At 41.6% G+C, this 12,536-nt stretch overlaps 1 protein-coding gene across 1 annotated transcript; it reads left to right on the top strand.

Moving 5' to 3' along the window:
• The first annotated feature begins 1,844 nt into the window (after window positions 1-1,844).
• Window positions 1,845-11,732, top strand: pa2g4a (proliferation-associated 2G4, a). The gene is made up of 13 exons (XM_004085446.5): window positions 1,845-2,091; window positions 3,563-3,691; window positions 3,794-3,899; window positions 4,605-4,674; window positions 4,751-4,843; window positions 6,146-6,209; window positions 6,284-6,362; window positions 6,961-7,039; window positions 7,127-7,260; window positions 7,369-7,463; window positions 7,542-7,669; window positions 7,743-7,796; window positions 10,676-11,732. The coding sequence occupies exons 1-13, from the start codon at window positions 2,010-2,012 to the stop codon at window positions 10,736-10,738; spliced, it is 1,176 nt and encodes a 391-aa protein (XP_004085494.1). The 5' UTR covers window positions 1,845-2,009; the 3' UTR covers window positions 10,739-11,732.
• Window positions 11,733-12,536: the final 804 nt, after the last annotated feature.

The following is a 12,536-nucleotide window of genomic DNA, read 5'->3' as shown; positions in this document are numbered from 1 at the left end:
ATTTACTATTGTAGATATTTTTTTCTATAGTTTAGTTGGTGTCAGTATTTGACATAAAGACAGCAGATAATGCAGTAAAACAGCTGCACTTTATGAGATCATAAATTAACAATAGATCATTTGTTTAGGAATGTATTGAGGTTTTTGAAGGATTTATACTGCTGGTGTTGCACAAAATTAGGAAAATGCCAAATATTTTGGAGTAATCCCAGTAATGAGTTCTATGATTTAGTTTTTAATGTTTTAATTTTAAGACCTAAAATTAAATTCACAATAACATGTTTTTTTAAAAAACAAATCCCTCGGATACGTTTAACAAAGACACACACAGGACGTCACACACCAAGAAATGAACTTATTGATAAAAATGATGCCAGGAGTCTAGCTCTAACAAAATGATAAAAGAGCAAAGAAAAAGGAATGATTTGATTTATTTCTTATTATTAATATTTCCAGGCTTTGTTTGTTTTGTTCTGCAGCATTTTCATATTTGTATGATTTTGGCAGAATGTATTTTTATGGAGAGCAAAATATTATGTAAGGGTTAATGGCCGACGAAGTGTGCGGTTACTACTTTTTAACGCACGCCGTGGAAGCCTGAACCGTCCGACGCGAAATTGCTTTTGTCACTTACAAAAGCAATACATATTAACCAGGTTTTAGTCCTTAATTCTTGGTTTTTTTTTCCGATTTGTATCACTTTTCTCATAAACAGCGTACTATATGTTACGTGATGCGGCGCATCGCGCCGCATCACGTAACATATAGTCCGAGTCGCGCAGCACCACCGCTGCAGTTAAGATTCGGCGATATATATATGCTGATCGTCCCGATGGGTTGAATAAAGCATCAATTCAGAGGGAAAGTTAATCGCTTACCGCTTGTTTTTGCCCAGATGATGAAGCAAAAGGTTGTTTTACAGAAGCCGGCGCAGTGATACAAATCATTTAAGCTAGCCGACCGGAACTTCTTTTTTCACCGTGCGGTTATCAGGTTTTAACGCATACCCAGCAGCCAATCAGAATCGAGTATTCAACCGGACCATGGTATAATCAATATTTAAGGTTTAACTTAAGGTGTGGGAAGAAATGAGGATGCCTGATATCAGCCAACTTTTTTTTTATTTTCTCAGCAACGATCAATGCACACTGGCAATATATGGAATAGTCAGAGAATCTTGAACAGAACATACCGAGCGTATATTCTGAGTAAATAAAGCGTAAATAAAGCATCTGGTGTCTCACACTGCCATCTAGTGGAATATAACAAAAGTGCTTTGACTAACTAACAACATCTATGTTGTCTCCTTATATTTTTACTCTTAACTTAATAATACTATGACAGTTTGTTTTTAAAAAGTTACGTTTTAAAGGTTTAAAAGTTTAGCTTTAGTGTGTTCGGTAAATGTTTATCTTGTTCGGCCCAAAACCTAAAGCGTGTTTTGGATTTTGGCTCCCTGTGCAACTGAGTTCCCTGGAATATGAGTTTATAAAATTCGTGCATTTTTTTCTGTAAAATGACCAAATAAAGATAGGGAACACAAAAACATATGATGACAAAAAGATGCGGGAGGAGGGGGGTGTTACTCGCCCGGGGTGTAGTTGGTGTAGAACCGCCACTGATCTGAATCGTCCCTTTCCCAATAACTTACTTGTTTAAGTTTTGAAGGTCGCAGACTCCTGGACGGAGAATTCCTTGTCGTTTTATGAATCCATATTTACCCGAGTTCCTGCGCCGTCCGTTTTGGCGTATTGGCTCCATAAATACATACATTTAAACTCAACTGATCTACTCTACAATAAAATTCATTCATATCATCCACTTTTTGGCGGGCCGGGATTGCTGTGACGTAACGAGCGTAGCGTGAGGGGAGGGGCTTGGAGGTCGGCACGCGCTGGCTTGAGCAGCAGGCAGACAACGGTTGTCTGAAGGAAGGAAGGCGAGCGTCGGAGAGGCGACGCTGTGCTGGTCTGGGACGTTGGTTGAACGACGGAAACTTCACTGCCAAGATGTCCGACGACGAGCAGGAACAGACCATCGCCGAGGACTTGGTCGTCACCAAGTATAAGATGGGTGGTGACATCGCCAACCGTGAGTTTCTGAGAATCACGGTGTGGATGAGTTGTCCTCGCTCGTCGGCCTGACGTGCAGCTAACGTGGGCTTCGCCACATTAGAGCCGCGGCAGCCATGTGGTTCCACATTCCAGACACCCTGTGCTGCTAGCTTAACGTGCTAGCTAACCGGCACTGCTCCGGTAATTTTAGCCGGGCAGTTTAGCAAAAGCTGACGTCAGACATGCTAATTAAGTTATTTTGTTTTGAGAAACTAACATGGAATGCTAAATAAAGAGCTAGCTGTTCCAGACGATAAAATCAGTTAAGTGGATGCTAACTATCTGTTACAACTACCAAGCAAATGCAATGCGCCCTGAAGGCTTGTATTTGTGCTTGTTCTGTTTTTGTGGAACAAAAATTACCATAGCGCAATATTCTTTATTGAAACACCCACAGGGGGGTAACAATTTCTCCCAGTTTGAAGAGAAACTCTTGAAGAAATATTTGAAAAATTAGATCGACTTGGGAAAATGTGGGTTTGGAAAGTATTAAAGTATTCTAAAAAAGATTTCATAGCCTATGGCACAAAAAATGATTCAATAAAGGGATTATTCAGGACAACAAGCAGTGGTAAATAAGTTATTTTTGCAGGTTAAAACAATGTTGTCTTTATAAGTGATATATGTTATTTTTTGAACCTGAATTTTTTGTTTTTTTACAACTCCATTTCTAAACCTGACTTTTCTCGACTTGGAATCTAATACCAAGCTTTGCACCTTTGGTGTACTCCTGAAAAAAATTGGCACAAGTCGCATCCCTGGGATAAACCATGGAAAAAGAAAATGTGATTTGTGGTCAGAAAACTACAAAAATCTCACATTTATGCTTCATTTTTCAATATTTATAACTCCTGTCAGAACAGGTTTCATTACTCTGAGTTTCCCAAACTAAAGCTCGGTGTGAATATCGGCTTTTAACAACTGGGTCAAAGTTCACATACAACTTGGATCAACACCATTGTCATTAGTCATTGTCCTTGTGCTATCTTGTGGGGTCCAGATGACCCCCACTCCCAGCGTTAACGTGCCTTCAAGGCTCATTAACGCTGGGAGTTGGGTCATCTAGACCCACTAGACAGTGCTCTGAACCTTTTTTCTTCAATGATTTGTGATCTTCACTGGTGTCCATGGATTACATGAAATCTTTCCACCTTTATCCACCTTTGTCATGGTAGGGAGAACACGTCAATGTAAGAGTGGGGTCATCTGGATCCCATAAGGGTTGTTGTCACGTAAACAGGGAGATTGATCGCTCATATTTTGTTTATGCTGTGAAATGTGACAACATGCTGCCGTCCAGGTTTGGTTTGCAGAGCCAAAAACGATCCTTCACTAATGAGATCCTCTCTAGTGATTTAGGTTGTTTTCTTCTGTAACGCATGTGTCAAGGAACTACATTTTCTTCCCTGTTCCAAATTGTTAACCATGTCCTGTTTATGTCATCCCAGAGACTCTCCGTCTAGTGATGGAGGCCGCAAAACCAGGCGTGTCTGTTATCAGCCTGTGCGAGAAAGGTGACGCATACATCATGGCTGAGACTGGAAAGGTCTTCAAGAAGGAGAAGGAAATGAAGAAAGGTGAGCTGCTAAGATGGACAGAGCAAAATGCACACAAATATGACACTACAGTATAGAGCTGTTTTCTTGAATGGGAATCTTTTGGTTTTTTCCTTCTTTTAGGTATTGCCTTTCCCACGAGCATCTCAGTCAATAACTGTGTTTGCCACTTCTCCCCGCTGAAGAGCGACCCCGACTACACCCTTAAAGATGGAGATCTGGTCAAAATGTAGGCACCTCCCTCCCTGAGGTTCTTTGAGTTGCTCCTGAGCTTTTGTTAGAATTTTTTTATTAACTTTTTTGCTCTTATTTTCTACATAATACTTTTAATAGTGATACAGCTTCAATTAATCAATCATTTTTTTATATAAAGTGCTTTTTTGAGTAGATATTGACCTTCCCAGTGGTCTTTTTAGCCCAAATCATAAAACCCCTTTCATTTTCTAGGACATAGTTTCTACAGAGCAAGTAGTTCATTAAAAATTCTCCTCTGTTGGTACAGAGCAACCCCACCTCCCTTCCCCTCACCGAGGCTGAGAGCTCTCTGTTTATGCCGAGTTGAGAGCGTGCGACCCGCCCAGCACGTTTTCTACGTCACAAATAATCTCTTTCAAACCGCAAATTTTCATTTGCTCCAAATGCACAACGATTTGAATAAAAAGTCAGTAATTTTGAACTTAATTTTCTTTGTGTCTTCCATCATCATGAAAATGACACAGGAACATGTTAAAAATACCAAGAAAAATTTTTTCCTCAGTGTGTTTTTAATGTCTTCAGACTTGTTTAGTCCTATAATTTAGCCTCCAAACTTCTGTCCTTTCCATTAGTCTCCTTTTACCCCATTCATGTGTAGGTGCTGCTTAATTTGACATTTAAATTGAATGTCTAAGTTCCTTTATTTTGAATCTTTATGACTCTTGTTTTTGTTTTGCAGAGATCTTGGGGTTCACGTTGACGGCTTCATTGCCAATGTTGCTCACAGCTTTGTTGTGGGAGCCAGCAAGGTGAGAACAAGAACTTAGATTTTGTACTTAATTTTTCGTCTTCTTGGTTGATGTGGGTCCTCTTCTCTTTTTCCAGGAACAACCTGCCACAGGTCGGAAAGCTGATGTCATCAAAGCTGCTCACCTGTGTGCAGAAGCAGCTTTACGTCTGGTGAAGCCTGGTAACCAGGTATGCTTGTTCACCTGTAGTTTAGGCTGCATTTACACTGCAGGTCTTGATGCCCAAATCCAATTTTCTGACTATATCCGATTATTTTTGACGACCCGCTTACATCATCTTTTAAAAGTGACCCGTATACGATTTTTGCATTTACACTATACAATGCTGAAACTATCAAACGTAGACATTCTGAGGACTACGTAACGTAGCAGCATTTCCGCCTTCCGCGGACCTCCTTCGGACTTTCGTGTGACTGCGGTTGTCATGGAGACAACGCAGCGACGGAAGGAGGCGTTGCCTTGGGCGCTCCTGGATGAGGCAGGTGAACGAGAGGGGGGGGGGGGGGGTTGAATGAAGAAGTGTTTGCAGATGTGCTGTACTAACAGTTTGATCCAAGTGCTGAACCTTTCCCGCGCGATGACTTCTCTTTTTCCGACCGTGGTCAGAAACGCACAGGAGATTTTCTCCAGGGCCGAAGGCGGATTCTACTTAGGGGTTCACTTTCCCGTTCTGAACCCTCAGCCTCCAGAGTGGGTTAAGAAAGACTCCAAAACAGATCTTTTGGGGAGACACCTTCTTTTTATTATGGTTCTCCGACACTCCCCCGCTCCACGCTCACACCCCCTCTCCTTTCCTTACACACACACACACAATACGCACGGTCCCCATCATACACGCCCCCAGCAAAGAAATAAACGACTTCTAGCCTGTTCCATAGCAACGGTGTCCAGCTTGATTAGTTACCGTTTGTGTCCCGACCGGGACCGAACCGGACATAACATCGGTTTCAGATTACGGTCTGAAGCCTGAAGTCATGTGATCTCAGTTGGTGGTGTCCTGAGTTGACGTCACTGACGTACGACTCGCATTTACTGGGGAATATCAGATTTGTCTGCTTACATGGCACACGCAAATGCACGTATCCGATTCATATCTGATTTATTTCCACATATGAGTGAGGCCTGAATCCGATCTGAGAAAATCGGAATCCATGCGCTTTTGTCCTGCTTACACGTTCCCCGGTCATATCCGATCTGTGCCACATGAGAGGAAAAAGTCGGAATTGGGTCGCTTGAACCATGCATTGGAAATGCGGCCTTAGTTTGTGTGTCAGGGTTGTGGATTTCTATGTAGTAACCTACTTTCTAGTTCTCTAAAGTGCATTTGTATGGTTTAAATATAAATTGCAGTTGGAAAACATTCCCCCATGTGTATGTGAAGTTATAGCTATTTAAATGAGAGCAAATCCTTTTGTGTTTTTACATACACTATGAATGGAGTAAATACGTTGATCTGGTTTTTGGTACACAGAATACTCAAGTGACAGAAGCCTGGAACAAGATTGCGCAGTCTTTCAAATGTACTCCTATTGAAGGTGAGTTTCTGTCAGAGGTTTAAGTGATCATGCCTCCTCCACAGTAAAGTGACTCAAGCTCTACATTTTCATAGGAATGCTGTCTCATCAATTGAAGCAGCACATCATAGATGGAGAGAAGACCATCATTCAAAACCCAACTGACCAGCAAAGGTACTAGTGTTGTTTTTACTTTTCAAAACGTAGCATGAACTCACAAGAGTCCGTTCCATCCTGGAATGACAGCAACCGTTTCATATTTGTTTAATACAGTGTTCCCTCCTTTTATCAGGGAGTTTCTTCCTAAGGATAACCCGCTATTAGGAAACTCTAAAAGTAGGATTATAAATGTTTGGAGGCTGTAAAGCTCCTCACACGCTTTATTTATTTACACTTTTCTCACTTGTTTAAACTCTCAAAATTCAAGTCTTCATAGAAAATAAATCCAGGATTACAGGATGAAACCAAAGATCTGATCGCCATCAAAGATTTACGTAGATGTAGCAAACTGATCAAATTCTCTATAGGCGACACGGCCCAGAGGAGATTGATTGACAAAATCGACAGCCAATCAGGATGCAGAATACAAAAAAACGCGCAATTGCACTGAAAAAAATCCACACAGTGAGACTGAAAGGTGAACCGTAATGTAGCGACGGAGCACAGTGCAGTCGCTGGAAATAAAGTGGAATGAAATTCAAACATGATTTATGGATGAATATGGATATCCTGAGTAAAACTATCGTTAATCTTTTTTTTCTCACCTTGTCAGGAAGGACCATGAGAAGGCTGAATTTGAAGTGCATGAAGTTTATGCTGTGGATGTGTTAATTAGCACAGGAGAAGGAAAGGTTGGTGGAAGATTTCTCCATTTGTTTGATGAAACACACTAAATAGAAGTGCAGCAGATCATTTTATGGTGTTTAACCTCATTTCAGGCAAGAGACTCGGGTCTCAGGACCACAATTTACAAGAGGGACCCTAGTAAACAATACGGCTTAAAGATGAAGACCTCTCGCACCTTCTTCAGTGAAGTGGAGCGGCGGTTCGATGCCATGCCCTTCACTCTGAGGTTGGAATTTAACTCTTTACTTTCAGCACCATCACTACGGACAAATGAACTCGGATCAGGCTGAAGATGAAGTGGATCAAGCTTTTACTAACAGTCGCGTTTTCACAGAGCGCTTGAGGATGAGGCTAAAGCCCGCCTTGGAGTGGTGGAGTGTACCAAGCATGAGTTGCTACAGCCCTTCAGCGTCCTTCATGAGAAAGAAGGTAAGTGATGAACAACATTTATTTAATAGGGTTTATGCTTTTCACACACCTGAGCTGCTCCTCTGTGGCTTTTTTCAGGTGAATTTGTTGCTCAGTTCAAATTCACAGTGTTGTTGATGGCAAACGGACCTCACAGAATCACTAATGGACCTTTTGACTCTGAATTCTACAAATCAGAGCATGAAGTTCAGGACCCTGAGCTAAAGGTGAGATTCAGTGGAGATTTCCTCCAGAGAAATGAGGTCTATTTTACAACAAATCATTTTTTGTCTCCTCTAGACTTTACTACAGAGCTCTGCCAGCCGCAAGACACAGAAGAAAAAGAAAAAGAAGGTAACATTTGATGGCTGAGACTACGGTCACATATCCCAAAATGCCAACGCGGCGACTTTAATGTGCGTTTTTCCCCAAAGTCGGCAGGTGGTCACGCAGCAGCATTTGTAATCGGGAGGCGGTTTTTAACAGGTTGCATGGTGGCGGCGGAGGTTTTAACAAAAAGTGGAAATTACATGGCGACCAGATGGTTACTTCTGACATCGGTCACTGGCCCCCCGGGCGCATTTGGAGGTTTTGCGGTTGCCGTCCAGCCACAGGCGGGTCGCAGCGCAATAATTGACTGATAGAAGGGTCTCCAGGGTCCCATAAGTCCTCTGATCGGCGGATTACAGACTACCTTAAAACTGCCCCTGTGCTGCTGTCCCACTGCCACCGTCCCATTGTTAGATATCGTAACACTCGACGGGCTATTGACGTTGGCCGGGGGCCCTGCGATGACCGGACGTCAATCTGGCAAACCGGCCCCAGGGCTCCAGACTAACTTTTTTCACTAGGAGCACAGTGGCCCCTAACTGAAATTTTTAGGGGCACAACCAGAAAATTTAGGGGCGCATACCGTAAATCAACATGCTAACCAGATCTACTAATTTCCACTGTATTACTAATAAAAACTTTAATAATAGATGCAGAAATTACAATGTGCTGTTTCAAATTCAGTGTCACATTTTATTCTGCACTTTTGAAGATGCAACAAGGTAAACTGACAGCACCATCGCTGTCACGACAGTACAAATAGTAAAGAAAACGGATGGGAATTTATCTTTGTGACACCAAATAGGTGCAGCCAAGATGCACAATAAGCGTGTTTGAGATCACCCTGATGGACTCAACGCTGCGCAGATCACCTGGTGTGTGACATATATTTTTGTTTTTGCTCCAACATCAACTGTCAATCATCACAAAAATATTGCGAGAAAGGGGTGGGAGCAAGGGTCAAACCTACCCGGACACAGCTGGAAACTGAACTGACTGAAAGCTGCCCTACAGACTACAAAACAATGCATTGTGGGACATGTGTCCTGATGGTTTTTGTAGTTGAGTGATTAATTAAAATAATTTAAAATACCAATTCATTAAAAAAGGCTACATACATCACAAAACATTAAAAAAATCATAAAATATACAATAACACAGATCACACTAAGGGGGAGAAGAATATTAAAACTAAATTGAATGTTAAGGACAACTCCATCTTCCTGTCCTCCTTCAGTCTCGCTGCAGATTCGCCTTCATCTCACAGCCCCCCCCCCACACACACACACACAAACGATCCAGGCGAGGTGCTGGTTCATCTCAAACACGTCTATCGTTGCATTTTCCCCACATATTTTCAGTGTGTCTAAAACTAATGTTGTTTTTGCTCGCACATGTTTAAAGTTCAAGCCCCGTTTGCTGTCACGCATGTACGTGTGGGACATTTATTCTCCTCAGCTGACCCGACTCCCGCGGGAGCGGTGTGCTGCCGTAATAACAGCCGCGCATAAACCGTCTGATGCGCCGCCGTAACCGTCACCAAAGCCTAAACCTTCCACCGGGTCTGTGCGACCCAGAGAAAAGTTCAGCACGGATTGCATGTATGTAGAAAATTACGAGCGAATAGATACGTTCTAAAAAGGAAAGTAAGGAACTCTTTCATGTGGTCTGGGGAGGGAGGGGGCTGTCAGGTTTCCTGCTTTCAAGCCCCGTCATTGTCACGCCCCCAAAAGTAATTTACCCCACTGTGATTGGTTGGTCAGCTCCGTGCACCACAATGAAAGTTTCATTCATTAAAACTGGCGGCCTGCAGTAACATTAAACTTTCATATTAAGGCGGGGACCGCTAAATATCATCTTGGGGGCCGCAAATAGCCCACGGGCCGCGAGTTTGAGACCCCCGCTGGACACTCTGGCACTGGTACACTAGCCGCAGGTCGGAAGAACGATTCAATAGTTCGCTTGCTCATAGCTCAGACGCACATGATGAGGTTGTGATATTTGTCTCCGTTTCCTTCCCACAGATGTTTACGCGCGCTCTATTATCTCTAGGCCCCTCCCCCTACACGCATTTAGCCACTCACAGTGGCTTTCCCTATTCTTCTCATTCGCAGTGGCCGCCTCACACACAGGCATCACGCGAGTGTGTGCTCGCGTTTCATGAGTATGTGCGCGAGTGCGTGTGTCTGCCTGCGTGCGTGTGCGCTCGCGTCTCATTGATTATTTCATAGATCATTGACGTGCCCCTTCCACGTTTAATGTATAAAAAAATACGGAGGGTGGGGGAGGCAAATTTACTGGTAGCACATGTGCGACTGGATGTAAAATTCAGTCGCACACTCTCAAATTTTGGTCGCAAAATGCGACCAATTGGTCGCAGTCTGGAGCCCTGGGCCCACCGTGGGTCCAACTGGGGAAACAGCATTGATGCTGCACACAACCCATGATGGGGTTGATGGCACCACAGCGACTCTGAGACCTGCGTCTTGATGAACTGTGATTGATGCTGAGAAGAGTACAAAAACGACAGAACGCTGTGCTCCTGCAATAATCATAGAAGAAGAGGACGGCCAGTGGCACTTGATATGAACATCCTCCTTCTGGAAGCATTTATTGTCCAATCAGAGCTGCTGCCGGGCAGCGTTCCAGCTCCCACCGCGCTGTGCACGCCTGATTCAGTAGTGACCTCACCCCCGCCTGACTGACATTAATGACCGCGCCCAGAATTTTTCCAATAATGGGATGGTGGCAGCTAATCTTGAAGATTGTGGTTATGACTCCCCATCGCGCTGTGGCAGTTGTAGCATGATATTTCAGATGGATGTTCCTAAAGAGCTGATTAATGATCCCAGCATGCATTCCCTGCTCTATTGAATCATTCCTCTCTCATTTTTCCTCCTCAGGCTTCAAAGACAGCAGAAAATGCAACTGTACAGCAAACGGAAGACACCGAAACTGTAGATTAAAAACTGCCTTTTTATATTTTCAAAACCCCCGGAAAAGGAGCCAAATGAATAAAAAACAATTTTTTTATCAACTTTTGGCTGTTTGTATTGGTAACTGAGCTAATGTGACAAGTGAAACGGATGAATTCATAAAGATGTCCGGATTCTGAATTCCAACCATCCTCCATGGATGATTGAACCTTTACTGCCTGAACTGTTGGTGATGCTTGACCGCTGCCTTTTCACCCAAGAATTTTAAAACCTTTGCATTGGATTTTAAAATGTCTGTTGCCAAGTGGAAATGATCATTCCAGTTTTAATTTTTTTAATTGACAAATTCTTTGACAGCTATAATACAAATTCTGCTTTTTCCTCTTTTTAAAACATTCTTTAAAATGGAACTAGTTTCCCTGAGTAATTACTGAAATTTTGATCATTATTTTATCTTTCTGAGTACGTTGCGATCGATTTACTGAGATGGTGATTTTAAAAACTTTTTGAACATTTATTGGTTTTATGCGGTAAGGGCTATTGGTGAACATGTGTGAGCCTCTTTCAGAAATCCAGACAAGTATGAGTTTCTTCAAAACATTGCAATTGGAAACAAATAGGAAATTGATTTAGTGCTGGAAATCTGTGATTTCTATTGCAACAAGTTTTGATAACTTTTTCAGATGTGACATTTTAAAGCAGTAACTCTAAAATTATGTTTCCAACCATCAGCATAACTTAAGGGAAGAAGATGCTACTCTTACTGCCAATAGACTTGGAATGATAACGATGATAGTTTTTCAGTTCTGAAGAAAGTCCCCTCAGCATAATTTGTGAAGCATGAAGACTTCTGTGATTATTTTCTGTCTGCAGATGAGTTGAACCACTAAAATGATTTTCTATGTTCAAATATTCCCCTGGAACAGGTTGTAATTGCCCTGAAGTATTCATGGTGGGAAAGCTACATCCTGCAGAAACCACTGGGCCATAGAACTTTACATCAAATAAAGAACTTTTTTTCAAACTTTTGTTTCTCTTCTCTCTTTTTTACTTTAACATTGTTTATTAATGCAAAGCCTCTTTTAGGGTTGCTATGTTCTTCGTTATGAAATGTTTTTAACCCCATAATCAAAAATACATTTCTTTTTTAAATACTATTGCTGAACATTGTCTGAATTTAAACTGTGAAGCAGTCTTTTTTTTCTTCTGAAAACGACGTTTTTTAAAATATAAGACGAAATACAAAAAGCATCGTTGGGAAAAGAAATACAGACCCTTTCTTGGGATAGAAGAATTGGAATAATTTAAATAATTTCATGTACAAACTTCTATAGAATATAGATTCAGGGCCCACTGTTATCAGGAATGTATTTATTTATTTTTTTTAAATTAGCCAGTAGTTCAAATATTTTTGTTTATTCAAAAAAAAAGTTGAACGGCAGAAATGTCAAACAGCCAATAAACACATTTTAATGTGAAATGTAAAAATTCATATGAAAATTTTATATGTAAGTTTAAAGTCACACTCCTAGTTGTATTTTGTATCTACTTTAAAACGGTTCTCAGTGGTGTTTTAAATATGACTATGCAGTTTTCAATCAAAAATTGGATCTATTTGTCTTCAAGTGGATGCATCAGAATGGAGCAAAGCAGGGAGACTTTGATCCGCCCGTTGTCACAACTTAGGGCTTTTTTACACAGATTTTGTTTCCTTTCTGCTCCTGTTTCACCACGATTTTAATAAAGAAACACTTAGAAGTGAAATAAGTGAATTTTGAAGCTTAATTTATTTTATATATGTCCTCCACCATCAGAAAAATGCTACAAG

The sequence above is a fragment of the Oryzias latipes genome, chromosome 5 (assembly GCF_053564925.1).
Source record: "Oryzias latipes strain Hd-rR chromosome 5, Olatipes_Hd-rR_3.1".
Lineage (NCBI taxonomy): Eukaryota > Metazoa > Chordata > Actinopteri > Beloniformes > Adrianichthyidae > Oryzias > Oryzias latipes.
Note: the sequence above shows the minus strand (reverse complement) of the source record. Positions and strands in the feature narration are given on the sequence as shown.

What these genes read in the sequence shown, in the direction of transcription:
- pa2g4a (XM_004085446.5), top strand. Translation starts at nt 2,010, where the DNA reads ATGTCCGACGACGAGCAGGAACAGACCATCGCCGAGGACTTGGTCGTC. An exon ending in CAAATGTACTCCTATTGAAG is followed by an intron (nt 6,210 to 6,283) that starts GTGAGTTTCTGT and finishes ACATTTTCATAG; the next exon opens with GAATGCTGTCTCATCAATTG. An exon ending in TTAGCACAGGAGAAGGAAAG is followed by an intron (nt 7,040 to 7,126) that starts GTTGGTGGAAGA and finishes ACCTCATTTCAG; the next exon opens with GCAAGAGACTCGGGTCTCAG.